At 26.5% G+C, this 26,698-nt stretch overlaps 2 protein-coding genes across 2 annotated transcripts; both read left to right on the forward strand.

The window, feature by feature from the left end:
- Positions 1 to 1,736: 1,736 nt before the first annotated feature.
- Positions 1,737 to 7,699, forward strand: LOC105678221 (gephyrin-like). The gene is made up of 12 exons (XM_012377362.2): positions 1,737 to 1,885; positions 2,249 to 2,370; positions 2,437 to 2,606; positions 2,727 to 2,886; positions 2,965 to 3,054; positions 3,127 to 3,408; positions 3,476 to 3,551; positions 3,628 to 3,730; positions 4,018 to 4,293; positions 4,476 to 4,609; positions 4,705 to 4,895; positions 4,973 to 7,699. The coding sequence occupies exons 1-12, from the start codon at positions 1,855 to 1,857 to the stop codon at positions 5,210 to 5,212; spliced, it is 1,875 nt and encodes a 624-aa protein (XP_012232785.1). The 5' UTR covers positions 1,737 to 1,854; the 3' UTR covers positions 5,213 to 7,699.
- A 3,432-nt stretch (positions 7,700 to 11,131) lies between these two features.
- Positions 11,132 to 26,698, forward strand: LOC105678334 (uncharacterized). Its single transcript, XM_067356928.1, has 25 exons — positions 11,132 to 11,331; positions 11,928 to 12,052; positions 12,118 to 12,290; positions 12,556 to 12,730; positions 12,805 to 12,876; positions 13,335 to 13,628; positions 13,689 to 13,758; positions 13,837 to 13,921; positions 14,022 to 14,306; positions 14,477 to 14,610; positions 14,705 to 14,895; positions 14,976 to 15,232; positions 15,361 to 15,368; positions 17,044 to 17,052; positions 17,457 to 17,596; positions 17,664 to 17,833; positions 17,985 to 18,174; positions 18,253 to 18,339; positions 18,412 to 18,684; positions 18,747 to 18,822; positions 18,899 to 19,001; positions 19,098 to 19,379; positions 25,094 to 25,227; positions 25,329 to 25,519; positions 25,604 to 26,698. The coding sequence occupies exons 1-25, from the start codon at positions 11,283 to 11,285 to the stop codon at positions 25,847 to 25,849; spliced, it is 3,819 nt and encodes a 1,272-aa protein (XP_067213029.1). The 5' UTR covers positions 11,132 to 11,282; the 3' UTR covers positions 25,850 to 26,698.

Here is a 26,698-nt window from a genome sequence, read left to right on the forward strand (position 1 = left end):
AAAAAATAATTTGTTTCAATCACTTAAATTTCAATATTTTGTTTTAAAATATTTAATTCTGCAATTAAATTATTATTTAAAAATTTTTTAATTTTTAAAAATATAGTAAATTTTAAATAAAAATTTTAAGTAAAAATTTACATTTAATTAATAAGCTAAAAATAAATAAAACTTTTTGTATTTTTTTTTGCTATTTAATTTAATTATTAAAAACGAATTATATAATTGATTGTTTAATATTTTTATACTTTTGCTAACAAAAATCCGTTTTCACAAAAATTCTAAGAAAATAATTTTTGTTACACAGTTTCCATCAATCCTGAGTATAATACACTCTTCATTATTTCACACTATAAGCATATTATAACAAAAATTTTCATTTATATGTCGTAAAAGAGAATATTTTTATAATATTTAATACATAATATTTAAATATTGTTATAATATTTAAATATTTGTAAATGCTTATAAAGGATGATACTTTGCTACTTTGCTACATGTATAGCAAATAATAAATTTATATATATGACAAATACTTTAATTTTCTAATCATTATTTCTCCTATAAATAATTATTATTACATGCGAGTTTTCCTATAACTCTGCACAACACATGCACATTCAACAGATATAAAGTTTCTTTGAATAAGAAACACTATTGCATGTACATTGCAAATCAACTCTTAATAAAACTGATTATTTGTGACACAAAAACAAAATATTACTATGATAGTAACTGAACAATCTCTCTATTGAAAGAAAATGACTTTAATTATATGGATTGTAGAAGTACATATAATAAGTAAGCACATCGTTTATTACAATTTTTCATAAGTACATTACTATAATACTTTATTTAATATTTTAGTTAGATCTAACTTTTATTTAAAGTTAATGCAAGAATAATCCTATTCCCATTCATATTTCTCTATTATTTTATAATTAATACTGAATAATTAATATTTTGCAGGACGTTTTTAATAAACACATTGCAATACGCTTTACCACAAATAGATTTACTTGTGACAACTGACTCTATGAATAATGATAAATGGATAGAGTTAGTTTTAAAAAAAATCTTCAACGCCACTATCCATTTTAGTACGTTTTTTTTTCTTTTTTATTGATTACAGCATAATATTAATATATAAAAAAAATCATATATGTACATTTCTTTAGAAAATGTTAATATAAAACCAGGGAATTCAACATTTGCAACATGTACTGTAGAAAACAAAACCAAATATATTTTATGCTTATCAGCAAATCTAGCATTCGTTCTCATTATCGCACCCTTATTCTTTTTACCTCTAGTTAACTTGATGCATTTGAATTATGTGCTACCCACTATAGTGATGGCTCAAGTGAGATTACACTTATACATTTGGAAAAAGAAAGAGATACGCAATGTACGTGTATATTTTAATGTTATTATACATTTGTCGTTTCTTTTTATACTAAAAGAAAATTATAGCAATAACTCCACAAGATTTATTTTCTCAATAGGATCAACTGCTTGTAAGTCGTGAGCAAGCAATTTGCAGCATATTTTATGTTTAAAATAAAATTGATTATAATATTTTTTTCTTAATAGGATTAATTACTCATAAGTTGTGAGCAAGCAATTTGCAACGTATTTTATGTTTAAAACAAATTTTTATAATATTATATCAAGAATATTTGAATAAAGAAAAAATGTAAACACTTTCCTAACGAAGTGTTATGATTTCTGTTAACTATTTCAAAGGCAAAACAAATTAAATCATATCGACCAGTGTGATAGATCGGATCAAACAGACGAAATAATTCTGCAAATTATTAGCATATAGCAAAAGGATTGCAAAAGAAGATTGAAATGGATCCATTAAAAATCTCTGTTGTATGTGGTATGTACAGTGATATATTTCATATAAACTTTTTTATATAAAATACACTACACGTATTAAAATACAAAGTAAACATTTATTTTTTAATTAATAATTAAATTCAAAATAATTATTTAAGTAAAAAATTCTAATAAAATATTTTAGTTACATATTTTATATATTTAGAAATTAAATATAATTACGTTTCTTTATTAATACTTTTGTATAAAAGTAAATAATTATTTTCTCATATATTTTATGGTTTTGTTTTAAAATAAAAAGTAATTAATTATAAATTTTAAAACAATTAATAATAAAAAATTATTTAATGTAAACTTGGTACTTAACATATTTTTAAGCTTTAATTATATTATGATTATTTAGTGTATATGCAGAAGAATGCTGCAGAGAAACTGTGTAGTGATATCAATGAGATATTAGAAATTGGATTTTATTCGACTATAATAATTGAGATAATTATTATTCAAAATATACATCAATTAAAGGTAATGACAAACATTATAAATATAGTTTTTATTGATATTTTCAATAATTTTACTTACATATTGCAGAAACAACTAAGTCTGATGAGCAATAAGGTAACTGATGGCATTTTTGTAATCGGTCCACAATCCGAAAAGCAAAACATGATTACAATTATTAACCAACTTAAGAATGAAGAAAATGGGATTGTACAATTATTAGCAAAAATACCGTCACTTTTATATCTTCACTATACTGAGTATAAATTTATTATTATTATTTTGTATAAAACTGAAAATATTAACTTATATTATTTTAAAAGCTATGATAACTGTTAATACATTATACATTAACATATTGTACATTAATGTGTTCTTAGATATCTATATTGTTCTTGGCAAAATAAAAAATTAGTTTTTTGCTTCTCTGCTGACGAACAAACGATAATGACAATGATAGAAGAAGCTGCAGACACATTTATACTTGTAATATATTTATTACAAAATATACTCACCGTTTATGATATTCAAGTACAAGAGGTAACATATTTTTTACATTATAGAAATAATGAGATACCAATTTTATAAAGTTACACGTGCAATTAAACTTATTTACAGAATGAAATCCAGACTTCATACAAATATCGTGAAAAATCTTCTCCTTCACATGTTTCTTCATTGAATTCAATATCTCATACAGACTTACAAGTAAATTATTTTTTTATATATTAAAGTCATAATTTTACAAGTTTATATATGCAATTAAAGTTTTTTCTACAGACAGACATAGACATATACGATGTAGATGCACCTAAAACCCAACAAATATGTCTACCTAAAGTTTCTGTAGACGAAGCATTGAGAATAATGAACAAAATAATAGGGCAGAATATGGAAAAAAGGGATTCTGAAAATGTAGATATAAAAGACGCCTGTGGCAGAGTATTGTTTAAAACCGTACGTAGCGACTATAATGTACCACCGTTTTCAATTGCCACTAAACACGGATACGCAGTAGTAGCAAGTAGTGAAACAAAAAAAAGGAAAGTGGTGAAAACTCAAGTAAGTTCCAAAACTAAAAAATGCTGGCATGCAACGAGCTAAAAGTGTAAAATGAAAATTTTTTTAGTCAAATGGAATCATTCCGGCTGTACTTGAACCTGACACATGTGTATGGGTGAATACAGGAGCTTCTATTCCTTATGGTAAACAATTAATATTTGTAAATTACATTGATTTACTTATAATAACAAATTTATTGTTATTTCCATCTAATTGCAGGAGCAACAGCGGTTGTACCAGCAAAAAATACAATAAAATGTGATAACGAGGAAAATAATATTGATATAATATTACATTCATCAACATATGGACAAAACATCCAGTATAAAGCTTAATATTATTTTATACAGGGTGTTTCATAATGTTGGGGCCAACGCTTGTGTGCGAATACAGCGCGGTAAACTAAACAGAAAAGTCCGTTTTGCAATTTTCGCGACAATAATTGAGATATTAATTAAAAAGGATTGACAAATAATAGCGCGTTGCGCACGAGCATTAGAACATTATCAAACACCCTGTATGTACTTTAATATAAATTTTATTCTTTGCTAAAATAATTTTATTTATTTATTTCAAATAAGTTTTATTTAAAGTAAATTTCTTTTAAAGATCTGCAGGCAGCGATATGGTACAACGCCAAATAATTGTAGATGCCTATACACGTATGGGGCCAATAGAACTGGGACATCTGGCAGCTTGTGGTTGCAAAGAAGTTACAGTAGTTAAACAGTTGTCTATCGGTGTATTGTCCATTGGCGATAAATTACAAGAACCTGGACAACCTTTAAAACCAGGATATTCCTATGATAGCAATCAAACAATCCTAATCTCAACGCTGAAAGACAATAGTTTTAAGTCTTTGGATTTTGGAATTGTGATTAACAAGTAAGTACTTAATAATTGTTATAAAACTTATGATGATACTTCATACGCATCCTTCTATATTGTTTTATTTAATATCATAATTTAAATCTAAATTTTATATTTATGTTTAACATTTAAATAATTTTTAAATAACAATCCTAGTACTTGACAAATAATAATTAATATTTATTTATTCAATGCAGACGGTCGTCTATAATACACAAAATAAAAACAGCTTTAAATGAAGCAGATTTACTTGTGACAACTGGCTCTTCAAATGATAAAGATCATTTAAAATACATTTTAAAAAATTACTTTAAAGCCACATTGTATTTTGGTATTTTTCTTGTTCTTATTAGTCTTCTTTTTCGTTATCGTAATATCAATACTAAAAAAATACATATTTTTTAATTTATTGTATGCATTTTTTAGGAAATATTAACATAAAACCAGGAAAGTCAACGGCATTTGCAACATGCACCTTCAATAACAAAATCAAGTATATTTTATGCTTGCCACGAAATCCAGCATCCGTTCTCGTCACCGCGCATTTATTCCTTTTACCCCTTGTTAACTGGTTGCACTTCAACATTAACGGAGAACGTTCCATAGTGATGGCTAAAGTAAAAGTTTTCTTATATCAAAATTTAAAAAAATGAGAAATACGCATGTATATTATAATGTTGTTATAACGTTGCAGATAGAACAAAAATTGCCTTTGCATTTACGTCCAAGATACGTGTGGGCGACTTTATCGTCGTCAGAGAAAGACAATTTTGCAAAAGTTATCTGCAAAAGAAATGCTAACAATAATATGCTATTTAGCAGCGAAGGCGCTAATGCACTTTTAAGACTACCGCCGGAAACACCGGAAACAAAGACACTGGAAGCTCCATCATTGGTACCAGCAATACTTATCAAATTTCCCAATTTATCATAAAAAATATATATTTTATTTAATTATAAATTGTTTAATACTTTTAAATGAAATAATCACTTTAAATGGAATAATTTTTAAGTGGTAGTGAACAAAGAAAAGATATACCACGATTAATAGAAAAAAAACGGTTTATATAAAATATTGGTTTTATATAAAATTGGAATGCGATTTTTTATAGCAAATGTTTTAACGCAAAATTTTTATATAAGAAAAATAATTTATGCAAATTATTGATGTATAAAATACTGACGTATAAATTTTGATGTATAAAAATATTTAAGTGTGTAATTTTTAAAATCAAAATTTATGAAAAATACAGTTTAAACTCAGAAATAAGTATATTTTTTTCATATTATTATATAACATCAAAATATTTTTAAAAAATTAATTATTTAAAACAATTTAAATAATTTGTTCTTTAATATTTTTGTACTTTTGCTAACAAAAACCGGTTTCCAAAATTTTCCAAAGAAGTTACGTTTTTGTCACTTTTTCTATTAATCCTGAGTATAACGTACTTTTTATTATTCTACACTATACGCATACGTATTGTAGCAATTTCTATTTGTATATCATTCAAGCATTAAGTATTGTTTTTTTTAATATTTAACATATATTTGAATATTTAGTGAATGTTCACAAAATACAATAATTTAATACATTACAACTAATAATGAAACTTATATGACAAATGTTTTAATTTTGTAAACATTATTTTTCTTATAAATAATTATTATTATTATTACATGCGAGTTTTGCATAGCGTATACACATTCAACTGATAAATTTATTATCTTTTTTAATAAGAACCGTTATGGCAAAAGCATTGTAAGATTAATTTTTAATAAAACTATTCGTAAAAAAAACTAAAAGTATTATAGCACATTATATGTTTAAAACAAAATAGACTCTAACGACAACAATCTTATATCAAAAATTTATTAAAAGAATGTTAATAACTGAAGGAATGTTAATAACTTCTTCTTGAATTATTTTCTACATATTCATCTTCTAACTGCGTATTGTTTAAATCAAAATTATAATTAGTAACATAACTTTCTATAAGTAATTATCGATTAATTAAATGACGTTAAATATAATGTCGTTAAATATAAGATATTTAAAAGATTTAGCAAGACTTTCAATAAAGTATTTAAAATATTTAATATTCATAATTATTAGAAATTTTGTAGAGTCTCTTATCAAATCAGTGAGAAATATATAATACTTTCTATTTATTTATTTTTTTTAATCTATCTATTTTCTTTTTATTTATATATGCGTAATTATAAAACCATATCTTCTGAATTTTATCGTTGATTATTTGATCAGCAATTCTCTCATTCTTATTATTATTAAAAGTTGCCTTATCCTTGGCAGCTGAGATTTAAATACTTTTTATTTTTTATATAATTACTTAATATATAAAAATAATATAGAGAGATTATCTATAAATAAAAATAAATAATAAATAAAACAATAGTAATACAACTTACTTTTCAAACATTTCATAATATTTGAATGTTTAAATTCTAATATATTACTAGTTGATCCTGCGTTCGCAAACAGTTCCAGAACGACATTTCATACAAAAATATTTGCACAATACTTTATTTATTGGTTCTAGCATTTTCATGACTGTCTTTTCAGATAATTCAAATTTATTCATATCCTCTTCAAATTGACACGTCTATAAAACATTTCTTATATAAATTATATATTGTAATATTAAAATTATTAAAAAGGATAATTAACAAATGCATACGAACACTTGTCGCGCTTTTATGTTATTTATTATAGTGGTCACAATTAAATGGACAAAAAAAGTATATTTTTGAGAAACAAATTAGTGCAACACTCTATAGACAAGACTTCCTTATTACTTGTTCGTCGTTTTAACTCGTTCTTCAGAAAAAGCAATTTTATTTTAGTCCCAAGATAAGCAGAAAATTCCAGGTAATTTACACAAAATCGCAAAATTATATGATTAGTTTTGTCAATTCAACTGAAAGACTATTTCTCACTTGCACATTTCTCTTTTGCAACTTAAATCGTGATTTTTAGAATAAAAGTATTGTGAGAATTTTCATAGGAATTCATATAATCCACTTATTACAGAAAGTTATAAGCAAAAATTTTTTATAAAATAATTAAAATACAGATACACTTACCTAAACATCGAGATAACATCCTTTTTCCATTATGGTCATAATTAACGGTTTTTACTGTTGAAAAAACTCTTTATTGCAGTGAAACCTCACAAACCAAGGTACTATATTGTAAGATTCCACGATTAATAGAAAATTAATGTCTAAATTCTAAATTAATGTCTGTAAGATCCCGCTTCTGTAAAATAATGTTAGATCAAGAATGTTTGAGGCGTTATTTCTACCACATTTTGTTATATGCGTGAAATATTTGAATCTTCCAAAATTCAAACATATACATATACACCTACAAATAGAAACATTACTTTTTATACAAAAATTCAATTTATGACGTTTCACTAGAACATAAATTGGTATACATGTTATACATGTTTTTAATATTTTTTTCTATTTACAGATATTTTTCGTATGTAGAATTTAATATCGTGTAGTCTTAATCTTTTTTTCTGTATGTATATAATTATTGTTATCATTTTAAGTCCTCTTGCTTGCCTTCAAATGTTTCAATTTCTGCATATGGATTTTTAATTGTTCCTTGTATGACTCGTTGTATGTCGCTCTAGCACCGTGCAGTCTCTCGTTATGCTTGTTCAATTTGAGCTGCAGCGCTTATGATTACGATATAATTACGAGCTTCTTTAAGAAATGTTTTCAAGGAGTCTCGCTGCGCCTGCGCTTTTTCTATAGTTCTTCCGGTTTTGACTTCTAGAAAAAAAATATTTCTGTTAAAATACAAAAAATTCTAATTAAAAATGATAAATTACTACCATCATCTGTAATTAGCATTATCAGTATTGTTCATTCGAGTTTTCAGACTATTAACAACTTTGTTTAATTGTTGTATTTCGTCTGTGCATCGATCACAAAATTTGATCGCCAATCATATCATCGTATAGCAATAACATTTCCTCAGTCTTTGCCTTTGATGTTTCCAGACTTTTAGCGACTGTACTTTTTGACTGCACTATATTATTTTTTATTTCCTCTATGTTCTTCCTAATTGAAAAAAAAAATCAGAAATATATTAAAACTCTAACAAATTATAAATAAGATAGAATATAAAGTGTAAAAAACATATTAAGTCCTTTCAATTTTTTTAAGTTATGTTTTTCATACTGAACGATCTTTTCAACAATAGGTTTCAACTGCAGCATATTGTCATATTTTTCCTGCTGCGCCTTTAATTTCTCCTCGCACTTCTTTAAATGATCCAATTTATTACGGATTATATCGGTTTGCATTTCCTTTTTTAAATCAGCAACTCTCTTTTTGCTCCTAAAGTTTCTGTGGCATAACGGCCAGCAGGAATCATTTACGGATAGTTTTTCAATGTATTCTTTACAGGCTGCAGCTTGATTGTAAGCATAAACGCCTCTCTTGTCCTGAAGATTCTTTATCATCCTTGACTGCATCAACAAAGACTGGTTGAAATCTTTGTAGATACACATTGTAGATATCTAGATATATTATAAGATGTCACGGGTCAAGAAATCGAAAGGAGGGAGTTGCTAAACAATACGTTGACATAGACGTTGCGCAAAATTAAAGAAGCGGTAGAAGCTTTGAAAGAACAATACAAGAAATTATTCGAAAAGTTGAAAAATATGAATTATGATTAGATGACGAGTGGGATTAATTAGAAAATAAGAAGCAGATGTTGCTTTGTCAAGTAAGTAATATATTTATATTTTATGATTTATTTAATTTATATTAATATATTGACTAATTAGAAATTGTTTAATTGTAATTTTAGAAAAACGTAGCACTGGGAAATTAGGAAGAATTGGAAAGAATAACAAAACAATACACGCGGGAGTTGCGAAAAGAAGAATACCGATTAACCCGTCAAAATTACATCAACAAATGCATTGAATTAGAAGTAAAATCATGTACAAAATAATATATATTTTTATCACTTGTATTATGCAATGATCAAACATGTAATTTCGGATATTTTTCTTGCATTAGGTTCAAGAAAAAACTAGCCGATCTGAAGCACCAGAGTAAAGAATTGGACGCAGCGATGATTGATTGCTACAAGGAGCGCATGTCAACTGTCAACAAGATAATAAAGAAATTGTAGAAGCAAGTTTACAACCTGCATGGAAATCGGCATGGAATATACAAAGGGTGTAGGCAGCAATAAAAAAAGCTACAATTACATGCTGATTCAAACTAAGCACGGCTGCAAAATGGACATGAAAGGACGTTGCAGCGCTACGTACAGAAGGTAATTAGTGTATGCGTCGAATAATTAACACTCATAATCTGAAACACATTATGTTTTTACACAAAACTCGCGATTTTTTATAAGTGCTGGCGTCAATAATTTATAAGACTTGCCTTGGCAAAAACATTTTGCAAGGATTGTGATATTTTCACATTAGACGAACCAACGACGAATTTGGACGAAGAATATGCGAACAGCTTAACAGATACACTAACTACACTGTTATTTTTATCTTTGATGTCAAATTGTATTTAAGCAATTATAAATAATATTAAAAAATAATAGATGTATCAGGCTCTGATGATTGTTAAAATCAATAAATTTAAAAGGAGCGTAAAGAGCCAACAGCCAGATATTCGTGCGAAGGTTATCGTGTATTAATATATAATATTAATATAAAATAATATTAATATTATGCTGACAATGTTGCAGAGTGGTTGAACTGCAATCGAGACACCAAAAGAATTTCCAGTTGATTGTAATCAGCTATGATGAAAAGTTCCTACGGAAGCTTGCCAACTTGAGTAATCATAAGAAATCCTATAAACTTTATCGCAAAAACAAGTACGTTATTTAAAAATATGGTTTTTTATATCACATTAGAATTATAGGTATAACGAGTTAATTATTTTTTACAGCGAAATGACCGCGGTGAAAATTTTTTATTTTAATGAACGAATTCTCTGGTTCATCACATTAGGAGTGGAGACGAATCCGATGAAAAAGAACAGCGTCCTAATCAGTTACGAGAGTATACTTATCAGTTCGTTTATAAATGTATCAAATAGGAAAAGACACCATTGGAATGATTTTAACGAAAAGGATAAGCAACCAACTAAAAAGAGATATCGTTTGGAGTAATCTAAAGTATACATACGTTCCATTTTTTTAACCAAATATTTTTTCATATAATATGCATTATTTATTATTCTGTTTTCTTTTAAGATATATATGTATATTTTTTTGTCTTTATATTATGTTCTTGTTCATTACAGTGTGTATTCGTAATATGTTGATATTTATTTAGACGAAGAAATAAACAGATGAAAGATGTAACACTTCTAAAAATATTATATATGTAATAAGCAAACAAATTATTTTTTTACTCTTGCAGAAATGTAGATGTTGATTCTAATAAATTTATTTTGAAATTTATAATATCGAATTATGCACATTATTATTAAAAATTATATTTTATATTAGTATTCTGTTTAAAAAAAAAAAAGTCGGCCGCGGGCGAGAGAGCATTCCGGTATTGTCTCTCTTTCCGACGAGAGTCTCGATGATCGCTATAATTAACGAGTTATCGCGAATCGAACGCCTGGAGGAAACCGGCATGTTTTTACTCAAAAGAAACTAATGATAAATGTTTTGTAAAATTTACTTTTAATAAAATCAATTATAAGTCTAATAAACCGATAAATTTTCAGCACATTTTACATTTAAAACTAAATTAATCAAAATCTCGTATTAAGAATGCTTTAAAACGAAAAATAATGTAAACATTCTTGGATGTAAACACTCGAAGCGCCAAGACGTTTCTTATGTACTTCACAGACTTGGCAGTGAATCGAGTTGGAGAGAACGAACAGTTGAGATCACACATTCTAAACGTTACAAGTTCTGCAGTAATTATTAGAAGATAGCAAGATAAGTACATCAGAAAACTGAAATGGATAAAATGGATAAAATAAATAGTATAAAAATCAGTCCTATAGCTGGTATGTATAGTAACACATTGTTGTGTAAAATATATTATGTACACTAAAATATGTATAGTAAAATAATTTACATTAATAACTATAGTACTTACGTATTAATTATTAATAAAATTAAAAATACTTGTGTAAATAATAGATTATTAAAATATTAGAATTTATTATTATATAAAATAAAATATTTTAGTCGTGTACCCAGGTTCGGATGTACGATTTTGTGGTCCCTAAGCTATAATCTTAAGGAGGCTCTCTCTTATTAACAAAAAATACATTTTTTTAAATCTTTTCTATATTAAAGAAGCCCCCTTCTAATGTGAGGCCCTTAAGCTGTAGCTTATCTAGCTTATGTGTAGATCCGGCACTGCGTGTACCTTATATATCTGAAAGTTTACTATTATTACATATCTTATATTTTTATTCATTAATATTTTTACAATATAAAACTATAGACTATTTTTTTATATATTTTATAATTTTGTTGTAAAGATAAAAAACAGTAATATGTATAAAAATATTGAAACAAGAAATAATCAAAAATTATTTTACATAATCATAATACTGTACATACCTTTAAGCATTATTTTTATTATATTATTTAGTATGTACAACCGAAGAAATTGAATTATTTGAGGATTTGATGACAGAATTTCAAAGTAATATATTTAGTAAATTTAACATCAAAACAAGTAACTTTGAAATTAGACAGAGTGCAAGTGAACTACAGGTAACCACAAATATTTAATTTTTTTTTTTCTTAACATTTTAATTAATTTTATTTTTATAATACAGAAACTAATTGGTGAATTGTCCAATTCATCATCGATTGATATCATTTTTGTAATTAATCTACTCCTCCCCGAAAAAAGCATAATTAACGAAATTGACAAGATCAGCAATGCAGAAAATGAAATTATAAAAGAGTTTACAAAAATACCACTACTTCTGAAGCCTGATTATTCTAGGTAAAAATTTTTGCTATTGTTACTGTGCATAATTCATAAAATTAAAAATAGTTTAATAAATTACTTAAAGCTCTAACGCTCTAACATAAATTAGAATGAAATAAAAAATGGCACTGTTTCTGATACTTATAAGTCTTTGAACAAATACAATTGAATAAACGTTTCAACCAAGCTTTTGTGTCGTTTCTCATTCTTTTATCATGATAAAAATAATAATTTATTACTGCTTTATAAATTAATATACTATGTATTATTGTATTCGTAGGATTCTATATTGCTCATGCAAAAAAAATTCATTAATTTTTTGCATGACTGGCGACAAAGAAAACATAATGGACATTGTACAAAAAACTGCAACTACAATGTTACTCGCCGCATATTTGCTACAACAGGTGTCCAAAAAATGTAACATTATAACATCAATTACTCATCCACATAAAGTAAAGTATAACATTAAAACCAATAAGATGATAACTTCATATTATTATACATGCAATTAAACTTATTCACACAGTTAGAAGACATGACAATCTCACGCAAACGTCTACTCTCTACTGAAAAAGAAGAATCTGCTAAAATATTACGAGTAAAATACTTTTTAAAGCATGATTTTCTTTTAAAAATTATAATTTAACAAGATTTCACGGAGTGTCTCAGAAATTTTGCAATTTTCGCAATAATTATTAAGGTAATTAAAAAGAATTAGCAAAGGAGAACGCGTTCTCGCGTTCCATAGGATGTACGACGTGCGATTTAGGTGTAACAGTGACGAATGTCGTACGGTAACGATAAGTTTATCGCTCGGCGAGGACAGAAATAATACGTAAAAAGCGAGCAGAAGCTTTATTCTTCGTAGAGCACACATCTCACCACGTAAATCGCCCACTCATTCTCCAAACCTTTTTACTTAATTTCTCAATAATTATTGCAAATATTGCAAAATGGTAAAAAACTTTTCTATTTAGTTCACTCTTTTCTACCCACTCAGCGTTTACACGATCATTTTAAGACACTCTGTATATGTAATTAAAATTTTTTATATAGACAGATGATACGACAGATGACAAGATCATACATGAACCTAAAAAAGCAAATCCACAATTGAGTGAAAAAGAGGCATTAATACTAATAAAAGACGCAGTAATTCATGATCAAGGCATAGAAACTGAAGAAGTGATAATAAAAGACGCTTTTGGCAGAATATTGGTTGAAACAGCAAAATATCGCAGTAGTGTCTCACCATTTACAGCTGCCACTAAATGTGGATGTGCGGTAACAGAAGATAAGGAAGCAAATGAAAAGATAGACGTGGATGAGGTGGATGCAATACCAATACTGGTAAGCTGCAGTAATGCTTATATGTAACGAGTTAGAAATATAAAAACAAAACTTTTTCAGTCAAACGAAGTCACTCAGATTAAAAATGGCACGGATAAATGGGTAAATAAAGGAGAATGTGTTTCTAATGGTGCGCAATTAATACTTGCAAATTATATTAATTTGTTTGTAATGACGAATTAACTAATGCTTCTATTTTAAAATGCAGAAACAATTGCAGTTATACCAGCAGAGAGGGATAATACGGGGATTAAAACACCGTCACATGCAATAGAACATGGGCAAAATATCAAGTAACATAATTCTTTCATAGATTTTTCAATATAAGATATATTTATTACCGAAATTACCGCTTTTACTTATTTAATTGTTTTTATCTTTTATCTTTTAAAGATTATTAGGTAGCGATATCGAAGAAAACAAAATAATTGTAAATGCACATAAACGTATTGGTCCAACAGAAATAGCACTTCTGACAGCGTGTGGTTACGACAAAGTGACAGTTTTTAAAAAATTATCCATTGGTATATTAACCATTGGAAATAAGTTACAGGAACCTGGAGAATTTTTAAAACATAAACATTTATATGATAATAATCGAGCAATTCTAAGCTCACTATTAAAAGAAAATTGTTTTGATTTTGTTAATCCTTTGGATTTGGGAATTGTAACTAAAAAGTACGTACAACAAAATTTATTATCATTTTTCATACGCACACTACTATGACATTACAGTAAATATTTTACGTAAAATTTAATTTTTATTTTGTTTATACTTAATGTTTAAATAATTAATATTCTAATTATTTTATAAATGCCTAATCAACTTTGTTTATTGCTGCTCACAGTGCGGACCTTATAATACAAAAAATCACAGAAGCTCTAGAAAATGTAGATTTACTTGTGACAACAGGCTGTTCCAATAATAAAAACTGCTTGATAGGCATTTTAAAGATACACTTTAAAGCCACATTGTACTTTGGTATTTTCTTCTTATTATTAATTTTCTTATTTTTTATTGTAATATCAATGCTGTAAAAAATACATGTTATTTGATATATTGTATGCATTTTTAGAAAATGTCAACATAACGCCAGGAAAATCAGTAGTATTTGCATCGAGCAAATTTGAAAACAAAAACAAGTACATTTTATGCTTGCCGGCAAATCCAATGTCCGTTTTTGTTACCACGCATTTATTTCTTTTACCCCTTATTAAATGTATACACCGCATCCCTAATGTGCAACCCACCATAATACAGGCTGAAGTAAGGACTGTTCTTACTTATCGCGACTTAAAAAGATGTGCAATGTATATGCGTATTTTAACAATATTATAATGTTGCAGATAAAACAAAAATTGCTTTTGCATTCACGTCCACGATACGTGTTCGCGACTATATCGTGGTCCGACAAATCAGATATCGCAACAGTTACTTGCAAAGAAGAAAATTCTATAAGTAAGAAGCTTTTTGACATGAAAGGTGCTAATGCACTCTTACAACTAACGCCAAAAACAACGGAGACAAATAAACTGTCAACTCCAGCATTCGTACAGGTAATGCTCATCAAATTTCCTGCTACAGAAGTACCGATTATGGAATAGTATCTTTTGTATCAGAAACAAATGAAGCACTAATGCAGACGCTTTGATATTAATTATACACCTTCGATTTAAAAACAAAAACAAAATTACGACTTGAATGAAATAATTTTTAAAAAATTGTACAAAGTGTACAAAGTGAGTATACCATGACTGATGCAAAATATTTGTTTAGTTCGTACAAAAATAGAAAGTAAACTTTTATAGCAAAAGTACTGAAGAATAAAGTTAAAATAATTTGTCCAGTTATTTTAACTTTACTGCTTTATTTAAAAAATTAAACATTTTTAAAAATAGTTAAAAACCTACACTTAAGAAGAGCGATTTAAATTAAAAAATGAAAAGTTTTTATACATTTTTATTTTTTAATTTAATATCGAAACAAACTCTTTTTAAAGAATTGATTATTTAAAATAACATTATTATATAATGTTATATTATATAATATAACATTATTATATAAATTATTTAAAACAACAAATAATTAATGGTTTAATATTTTCTTACTTTTGCTAACAAAAATCAGTTTTCAAAATAATTCCAAAGAAAATATTTGCGTCTCATTTTTTATCAATTCTAAATGTAACATGCTTTTCATAGTTTTATATTACATGCATAATTTAGCAAAAATTTTGATTTGTATATTGTCAAGCATATTAATATTTTAACAATATTTGATATGTTATAATACTTGACTATTATAATAAAACATATAATACTTGACTATTTTGTAAATGTTTAAAAAGTATAATAATTTAGTACATTACTAATAATAAAACTTAATTAACAAATACTTTAATTTTGTAATCATTATATCTTTATAAATAATTGTCATGCGAGTTTTACTATAATTCTGCACAACACGTACACATTCAACAGACAAAAAGTTATTATCTCTTTTAATAAGAAACACTATTCTAAGAGCATTGCAAAATCAACTCGTAATAAAACTGATTATTTGTGAAATAAAAACTAAAATTCTTAGTACATTATGTGTTTAAAGCAAAATAGTGAAGTTTTGTCTCTACCGACAAAAATATCACATAACAAAGACTCTAAAAAAAAAAGAATGAAAATAATAATTTCAAAACATTTTTATTAATTATCTATCTTTATATTTTTAGAACAAAATTATTAAAAGTTTTATTCGTATCACTAACAAGATACTATTTCAACACAAGAACAAATAGACCTAAAACCTAACGCTCACCGCAATAATTTCAAACACTCTATACAAAAAAAAATTTAAAACCTCTTACAAAACAAAATTTATTTCATTAAAGATCTTAAGTCATTTTATTGTTGTTAAATTTTTGTGAACAAGTTTAATTATTTATTATATTACTTTCTGATTAATATTTGTTTCCTTGCGAATTTCAATCATTTTCTGCTGCCGATTAATAATCATATTTTTTGTTAAAATATTTTGTTATTACTATAACTCCATCACATATATCTTTGACAAATATATTTGTTATTTTTTAGTAAAAAAAACTTGTAACAAATGCTTTGCAAAATTTGCTCCGCACAATATCAATCCATTAATTGTGAGCAGATAAATTTTAACATATTTTATGTTTAAAGCAAAATCGATCTCACGTGCAAAACACTTTAAAAAAAAAAAAATGTAAACATTTCTCTCTTGAAGCATTAAGACCAACAGGTTCAACCACTATTCACTATAAATCAAGTCGCCGAGTCTAATAGATAAAATCAAACATACGTTCTTAACGATAAAAGTTCTGCAATAATTATTAGCAGATAGCAAAAGATTTGTAATAGAGTACTAAAATGGATCCGATAAGAATATCAGTTCTCGTTGGTATGTACACATTAAAACGCACTGTTGTGTGAAATGTATTACATATATGCACTAAAATATATAGTAAACATTTATCTATTAATTATTAATTAAATTAAAAATTATTGTTCCAATAACAGATTAAAAAATTAGCATTTACACTTATATGGAATAAAATATTTTAGTCATATATGCTACATATTTCAAAGTTGAATATCATTATATATCTTTTCTAATATTTTTAATTATTAATATTATTACAATAAAAAATAAATAATTACGTTTTTATATATTTCATAATTCTGTTATAAAATTATAAAAAGCAACTATTTCTAAATATTAAAACAAGAAGTAATAAAAATCATTTAATGAAAACTTGATATTTAATATACCTTTTAAACTTTACTTTTATTATAATTAATTAGTATGTAGGGAGAAAAGTTCGGATGAAGTTACTATTTGGAGAGAGGAGTTACAAAAGATAATAGATAATACTTTGCCTACACCATTGCAGCAAATTGATGTATCTTACACATTATTTGAACAAAATCTAGACGAACTGGAGGTGACTATGAATGTTTTAAACATCTTTTTCTCTTCATATCGTAATTAATTTTGTTTATATAACGCAGGAACAAATAATTGCCATAGCCGATTCAAATACAGCTGATATCATTCTTATACTTGATCTAGCCTCAAAGCAATTCGTTATAACTGAAATAATTGATAAGATCGCAGATACAGAAGATACAATCGGAAAAGTGTTTGCGGAAATACCAACATTTCTAAAAGCAAAAATCAAGTAAAAATTTATTATTATTATTTTCTATAAAAAAGTTTTCGTAATAAAAATTCTTTGTAATTGATTTTCATAATAAAATTAAATATATCGTTATCTTAGTAAGAGTTATATTAATTATAAATTAATATATTATATATTAATATGTTCTTAGATCTCTAAAGTTTGGATGCCGAAATAATAAATTAATTTTTTTCAAGACTGCCAATAAATCAGGAATATTAAAAATTATAAGGGCAATTGCAGATACAATAGTACTTGCCGCACATTTGCTACGAACTGTGGTGCGCACCATTGTTAATCGTCCAGAAAGGCCATTCGTCCATGTTAATCGTCCAGAAGTGGTAAAGTGTTTTTAACATTAGAAAAAATAAGATATTAATTTCATAGTATTGTACATGCAATTAATCTTATGCATTCAGGGAGAAGACAAGATCTTGTGCACACAACATAGCAGGTCATCCTCTCAAATGGAAATTACGGAACTTTCTACTTCATTTAACTTATCTGTAATGTTGTAAAATTGTAAAATAAAATAATGATTTAACAAGATTTTACATTTTATTAATTTTTTTCTGTAGGTAAACGAAAATATATCTACAAACCAAGAGACATGTCAATCTACAACTTCTGTAGAAGAAGCATTGGAAATTATTGAGTCAACAGTAAATTCAGATGTTATTATCGAAATGGAAATAGAAATGATACACATAAGAGACGCCTTTGGTAGAATATTGTGTCATGCAATAAATTGCTGTAGTAATGTGCCACCGTTTTTAACTGCCACTAAACGGGGACATGCGGTAATAGCAAATCGGGAAATAATAAATGAAACAGAAATGAAGACGAATAAGGTAAGCTGTAATACTAATGCTTATGTGCAACTAGCTAGTAATGTAAAACAAAACTTTTTCAGTCAAACAAATTTAGTTCGTTTATACTTGACTCTGACACGAGTGCATTTGTAAATAAGGGAGAATGTCTTCCTTTAGGTACGTAATTAATTCTTGCCAATTATATTAATTTATAATGACAAAATAACTATTGCTGTTCCGTTTTTAAATGTAGGAACAACTGCTGTTATACCAGCACAAAATGTAATAAGTTTTTATGAAGCGGAGAAGCTAATACATACAACGTCACATACAGTAAAATATTTGGAAAATACTAGGTAAAAAAATTAATACTTTTTTATTATATATTTCTCAACATAAACTATTTATTACGAGAATATTTCAATTTATTCTTTCGTTTATTTCATGTAAAGATCACCAGGTAGCGATATCAAAAAAGGCGATGAAATTATAGAAGCATATACACATATTGGTTTAACGGAAATAAACCTTCTGACAGCGTGTGGTTGCAATAAAATAACAGTTTTTAAAAAATTGTCCATTGGTGTATTGACTATTGGAAATAAGTTACAGGAATCTGGACAATCTTTGCAATTAGAACATTCATATGATATTAATCGAGCAATTCTAATCTCACTATTAAAAGAAAATTGTTTTAAATTTCATTGTTTCGATTTTGGAATTACAAGTAAAAAGTAAGTGCAACAAAATTTTTTGTAATTCTTCATACGCACTCTACTACAATGATACAGTAAATATTTTAGTTTAAATTTAATTTTTATGTTTTTGTTGCTATTCACTGTTTGAATAATATTCTGATTATTTCATAAATGCCTAATCAACTTTGTTTATTGCTGCTCACAGTACGAAACTTATAACACAAAAGATCACAAAAGCTCTAGAAGATGTAGATTTACTTGTGACAACTGGCTGTTCCAGTGATAAAGACTGTTTGAAGACTATTTTAAAGGACCACTTTGAAGCCACGTTGCATTTTGGTATTTTCTCCCCCTTATTAATGTTTTGCTTTTCTTTTCTGTTACCATATCAATGCTGAAGAAAATATATATTATTTGGTGTATTATACGTATTTTTGTAGAAAATGTTAATATGAAACCAGGAAAATCAACGGCATTTGCATCGTGCTACTTCAAAGACAAAGCCAAGTTTATCTTATGCTTGCCAGAAAATCCAACATCTGTTCTCCTGACTGCATATTTATTTCTTTGGCCTCTTGTTAACTCGCTGCATTTCAACGTCGGCAAAAAGTATCTTAGAATGACAGTTAAAGTAAATTTTTTTTATAATAAATTACAGAATTAAAAAAAATGCGAAAAACGCATGTATGCTATAATGTCGTTGTAACATTGCAGTTGGAACAAAAATTACTTTTGCATCCTCGTCCAAGATACGTATGGGCGACTTTATCATGGCGCGAAAAAGGAATAAAACCAACAGTAAAAGTTACATACAAAGAAGAAAATTCTATCAGTAACAAGCTATCTGACATTGATGATGCTAATGCACTCTTAGTGCTGCCGGCGAAAACATCAGAGAGAAGTATATTGCAGGCTGCATCGTTTGTAGAAGCAATACTCATTAAATTTCCTATTTCCTGAAAAAAAATGACGAACTGATTAACATCAGCAAAGGTTGAAATATCAATGCGTATAATTTAACATTAATTATATATTTTTTATTATTTCACTTTTTATTATTAATGTTTAAAAGTAATTAAAAAAAAAGTTTACAGGACAAAATGTATCATGATTAGTGAAAAATATTTTTATTTTATATAAAATTAGGAATACAATTTTTCATAACAAAAAATAATAATATAACAATATTAAACAATATGTTTTATTTATTAAAACTATAATAGTTTGCCACAAAACTAATTTCTGTAATTTAATTTTAAAATAAAAATTTGTTACAGTAATAAGATTAAAGTGGAATACAAATTTAGAAGTAAATAACTTTTTATTTATTTTTATTACCAAATTTAATTCGCAGGCAGTTTTATAAAAGAACTCATGTGGAACAATTTGAAAGATTAATATTGATATTGTTTGATATTATTATATTTTTACTAAAAAAAATCAGTTTTCAGAAAATTTTCAAAATTTATACTATTGTCATATTCTCTATCGATCTTGAATATAATATATTTTTCACTATTTTACACTATATGCGTATTGTAGAAATAATTTCCATGTATGTGTCATCTAAGCATTATTATATATTTAGCATAATTAAATATTTCATAATTATGATATAATTGATATATGATGATTAATATGCATATGATTAAAAAACATTTATAAAATATTTCCATGTACTGTAATTAATAAATTAAAATTTATGTGACAATTGCTTAAATTTTGTAAGAATCGTTTTTCTCATAAATATTTAAAAAGCACAGTTTTTTATCGCGCCAAATATACGCGCAGCGAGACCAATCATGTATTTATTCATGAGCCATCAAAAGTAAAATAATTATGTCATATTATATTATTAAAATATCTTCCTTAAAAGTTGTAGATTAAATATTTTGCAGAAAGATAAATAAAACAGATATAAAATAAATATAATAAATGGTGCGTTGCTGATATATCAATATTACAAAAGATTATTTCGCAAAAAATTTGTTATAATTATGATAAATGCTTTACATTGGAATAAGATCGTATTGATCTTTGATTAGAAATCGCAACGTGCAAAAATTCACTCAAATTTTTTATTTTTATTACGCATTTTTATGCAATTAAGAATAATCTTTTGAAAAGAGATGAGGTAGAATGCGCTAACAATCCGCAGGAAGCCCATCAGTGATGCTTGCAACAATTGTTCGCAAATCGAAGAAAACGGCGACATTCCGAAGCATACTGTAGTCAGAATGAAACCTTCGAAACCAACTGTAGAAAAAAATTTACCTGCCTGCAATGTATCATCATAGAATGTCAAAGAGAGCCAAAAAGCAGTTTGAAAATCATTAAAAAACATTTAAAGTAATATTTTAATAAAAATATCATATTTAAATTTATAATTTTTGTCCACTAATCAGCGCGTCCTTGAAAAGCTTATCAGCGACAACGTCAGGTATTACTAACTCCGCTGTTTGTGATACCAGTCGCATTTCCAGCGGTTTTGATAATTCCTTGACGGCAAAACCAAGCATATCTGTGTCTAGTGGCAAACATAAACTTAAAACCTAACGCTCACCGCAATAATATCAAACACTTTATACAAAAAAAAATTTTTAATTTTTTACAAGACAAAATTTATTTCTAATCGTTGTGGAGTAAGGAAGATGAAAATTTATTTCATTACAGATTTTAAGTCGTTTTATTGTAAAATTTTTGTAAACAAATTTAATTATTTATTATATTACTTTCTGATTATAATTTGTTTCCTCACGAATTTAAATCATTTTCTACTGCCGATTAATAATCATATTTTTTGTTAAAGTGTTTTGTTATTACTATAACTCCATCACATATATCTTTGACAAATATATTTGTCATTTTTTAGTAAAAAAAAACTTGTAACAAACGCTTCGTAAAATTTGCTCTGCACTATATCAATTATCCCTTAGTTGTGAGCTAATAAATTTTTAACGTATTTTATATTTAAAGCAAAATTGATCATAATCTCATATTCAAAATACTTAAACAAAAAAAAATGTAAACATTTCTCTCTCGAAGCATTAAGACCAATAAGTTCAACGACTGTTCACTACAAATCAAGTCGCCGAGTCTAATAGACAGAATCAAACATACGTTCTCAAAGATAAAAGTTCTGCAGTAATTATTAACAGACAGCAAAAAATTTGTAATAGAGTACTAAAATGGATCCGATAAGAATATCAGTTCTAATTGGTATGTACAGAGACACTGTTATGTCAAATGTATTACATATATATACTAAAATATATAGTAAACATTTATCTATTAATTATTAATTAAATTAAAAATTATTGTTTCAATAACAGATTAAAAGATTAGCATTTATACTTATATGGAATAAGGTATTTTAAAAGTTTTCCATTATAAGTGATTTAAAATATTTTAGTTATATATGCAATATATTTCAAAGTTGAATATTATTACATATTTTTTCTATAATTTTTAATTATTAACATCATTATAACAAAAAATAGATAATTACGTTTTCATATGTTTCATAGTTTTGTTATAATGTTATGAAAAAGAACACCTAATTCTAAATATTAAAACAAGAAGTAATAAAAATTATTTAATGCAAACTTGATACTTAATACACTTTTCAAGCTTTACTTTTATTATAATTAATTAGTATGTACGGAGAAAAGTTCGGATGAAGTTACTATTTGGAGAGAGGAGTTACAAAAGATATTTGATACTTTGCCTACACCATTGCAACAAATTGATGTATCTTACACATTATGTGAACAAAATCCAGACGAACTAAAGGTGACTATAAATGTTTTAAACATCCTGCTCTTTTAATATTGTAATTAATTTTGTTTATATAACGCAGGAACAAATAATTGCCATAGCCGATTCAAATACAGCTGATATCATTCTTATACTTGATCTAGCCTCAAAGCAATCCGTTATAACTGAAATAATTGATAAAATCGCAGATACAGAAGATACAATCGGAAAAATGTTTGCGGAAATACCAACATTTTTAAAAGCAAAAATCAAGTAAAAATTTATTATTATTATTTTCTATAAAAAAATTCTCCTAATAAAAATTCTTTGTAATAAATTTTCATAATAAAATTAAATATATCGTTATCTTAGTAAGAGTTATATTAATTATAAATTAATATATTATATATTAATATGTTCTTAGATCTCTAAAGTTTGGATGCCGAAATAATAAATTAATTTTTTTCAAGACTGCCAATAAATCAGGAATATTAAAAATTATAGGGGCAATTGCAGATACAATAGTACTTGCTGCACATTTGCTACGAACTGTGGTGCGCAACATTGTTAATCGTCCAGAAAGACCATTCGTCCATGTTAATCGTCCAGAAGTGGTAAAGTGTTTTCAACATTAGAAAAAATAAGATATTAATTTCATAGTATTGTACATGCAATTAATCTTATGCATTCAGGGAGAAGACAAGATCTTGTGCGCACAACATAGCAGGTCATTCTCTCAAATGGAAATTTCGGAACTTTCTACTTTATTTAACTTATCTGTAATGTTGTAAAATTGTAAAATAAAATAATGATTTAACAAGATTTTACATTTTATTAATTTTTTTCTGTAGGTAAACGAAAATATATCTACAAACCAAGAGACATGTCAATCTACAACTTCTGTAGAAGAAGCATTGGAAATTATTGAGTCAACAGTAAATTCAGATGTTATTATCGAAATGGAAATAGAAATGATACACATAAGAGACGCCTTTGGTAGAATATTGTGTCATGCAATAAATTGCTGTAGTAATGTACCACCGTTTTTAACTGCCACTAAACGGGGACATGCGGTAATAGCAAATCAAGAAATAAATGAAACAGAAATGAAGACGAATAAGGTAAGCTGTAATACTAATGCTTATGTGCAACTAGCTAGTAATGTAAAACAAAACTTTTTCAGTCAAACAAATTTAGTTCGTTTATACTTGACTCTGACACGAGTGCATTAGTAAATAAGGGAGAATGTCTTCCTTTAGGTACGTAATTAATTCTTGCCAATTATATTAATTTATAATTACAAAATAACTATTGCTGTTCCGTTTTTAAATGTAGGAACAACTGCTGTTATACCAGCACAAAATGTAATAAGTTTTTATGAAGCGGAGAAGCTAATACATACAACGTCACATACAGTAAAATATTTGGAAAATACTAGGTAAAAAAATTAATACTTTTTTATTATATATTTCTCAACATAGACTATTTATTACGAGAACAATTCAATTTATTCTTTCGTTTATTTCATGTAAAGATCACCAGGTAGCGATATCAAAATAGGCGATGAAATTATAGAAGAATGTACGCATATTGGTTTAACGGAAATAAATCTTCTGACAGCGTGTGGTTGCAATAAAATAACAGTTTTTAAAAAATTGTCCATTGGTGTATTGACTATTGGAAATAAGTTACAGGAATCTGGACCATCTTTGCAATCAGAACATTCATATGATATTAATCGAGCAATTCTAATCTCACTATTAAAAGAAAATTGTTTTAAATTTTATTGTTTCGATTTTGGAATTACAAGTAAAAAGTAAGTGCAACAAAATTTATTGTAATTTTTCATACACACTCTACTACAATGATACAAATATTTTAGTAAATATTTTAGTTTAAATTTAATTTTTATGTTTTTGTTGCTATTCATTGTTTGAATAATATTCTGATTATTTCATAAATGCCTAATCAACTTTGTTTATTACTGCTCACAGTACGGAGCTTATAACACGAAAGATCACAAAAGCTTTAGAAAATGTAGATTTACTTGTGACAACTGGCTGTTCCAGTGATAAAGACTGTTTGAAGACGATTTTAAAGAACCACTTTGAAGCCACGTTTTATTTTGGTATTTTTTCCATCTTATTAATGTTTTGTTTTTCTTTTCTGTTACCATATCAATGCTGAAACAAATATATATTATTTGGTGTATTATACGTATTTTTGTAGAAAATGTTAATATGAAACCAGGAAAATCAACGGCATTTGCATCGTGCTACTTCAAAGACAAAGCCAAGTTTATCTTATGCTTGCCAGGAAATCCAGCATCTGTTCTCCTGACTGCATATTTATTTCTTTGGCCTCTTGTTAACTTGCTGCATATTAACGTCAGCAAAAAATATCCTAGAATGACAGTTAAAGTAAATTTTTTTTTATAATATATTACAAAATTAAAAAAAATGCGAAATACGCATGTATGCTACAATGTCGTTGTAACATTGCAGTTGGAACAAAAATTACTTTTGCATCCTCGTCCAAGATACGTATGGGCGACATTATCATGGCGCGAGAAAGGAATAAAACCAACAGTAAAAGTCACATGCAAAGAAGAAAATTCTATCAGTAACAAGCTATCTGACATTGATGATGCTAATGCACTCTTAGTGCTGCCGGCGAAAACATCAGAGAGAAGTATATTGCAAGCTGCATCGTTTGTAGAAGCAATACTCATTAAATTTCCTATTTCCTGAAAAAAATGACAAACTGATTAGCATCAGCAAAAGTTGAAATATCAATGCGTATAATTTAACACTAATTATATATTTTTTATTAGTTCATTTTTTATTATTATTGTTTAAAAATAGTTAAAAAAGTAGTTTACAGGACAAATTGTATCATGATTAGTGAGAAAAGTTTTTATTTTATATAAAATTAGGAATACAATTTTTCATAACAAAAAATAATAATATAACAATATTAAACAATATGTTTTATTTATTAAAACTATAATAGTTTGCCACAAAACTAATTTCTGTAATTTAATTTTAAAATAAAAATTTGTTACAGTAATAAGATTAAAGTGGAATACAAATTTAGAAGTAAATAACTTTTTATTTATTTTTATTTCTAAATTTAATTCGCTGGCAGTTTTTTAAAAGAGTTTATGTGGAACAATTTGAAAGATTAATATTGATATTGTTTAATATTATTATATTTTTACTAAGAAAAATCAGTTTCCAGAAAATTTTCAAAATTTATACTTTTGTCATATTCTCTATCGATCTTGAATATAATATATTTTTCACTATTTTACACTATATGCGTATTGTAGAAATAATTTCCATTTATGTGTCATCTAGACATTGTTATATATTTAGCATAATTAAATATTTTATTATTATGATATAATTGATATATGATGATTATTATGCATATGATTAAAAAACATTTACAAAATATTTTCATGTACTGTAATTAATAAATTAAAATTTATGTGACAATTGCTTAAATTTTGTAAGAATTGTATTTTTCATAAATATTCAAAAAGCACAGTTTTTTATCGCGCCAAATATACGCGCAGCGAGACCAATCATGTATTT

Source organism: Linepithema humile, chromosome 6 (genome assembly GCF_040581485.1).
Source record: "Linepithema humile isolate Giens D197 chromosome 6, Lhum_UNIL_v1.0, whole genome shotgun sequence".
NCBI classification, from domain to species: domain Eukaryota; kingdom Metazoa; phylum Arthropoda; class Insecta; order Hymenoptera; family Formicidae; genus Linepithema; species Linepithema humile.

What these genes read in the sequence shown, in the direction of transcription:
- LOC105678221 (XM_012377362.2), top strand. Translation starts at nt 1,855, where the DNA reads ATGGATCCATTAAAAATCTCTGTTGTATGTG. An exon ending in TATCTCATACAGACTTACAA is followed by an intron (nt 3,055 to 3,126) that starts GTAAATTATTTT and finishes TTTTTTCTACAG; the next exon opens with ACAGACATAGACATATACGA. An exon ending in GGAAAGTGGTGAAAACTCAA is followed by an intron (nt 3,409 to 3,475) that starts GTAAGTTCCAAA and finishes AAATTTTTTTAG; the next exon opens with TCAAATGGAATCATTCCGGC.
- LOC105678334 (XM_067356928.1), top strand. Translation starts at nt 11,283, where the DNA reads ATGGATAAAATGGATAAAATAAATAGTATAAAAATCAGTCCTATAGCT. An exon ending in TAAAGCCACATTGTACTTTG is followed by an intron (nt 14,611 to 14,704) that starts GTATTTTCTTCT and finishes ATGCATTTTTAG; the next exon opens with AAAATGTCAACATAACGCCA. An exon ending in ATCCTAGAATGACAGTTAAA is followed by an intron (nt 25,520 to 25,603) that starts GTAAATTTTTTT and finishes GTAACATTGCAG; the next exon opens with TTGGAACAAAAATTACTTTT.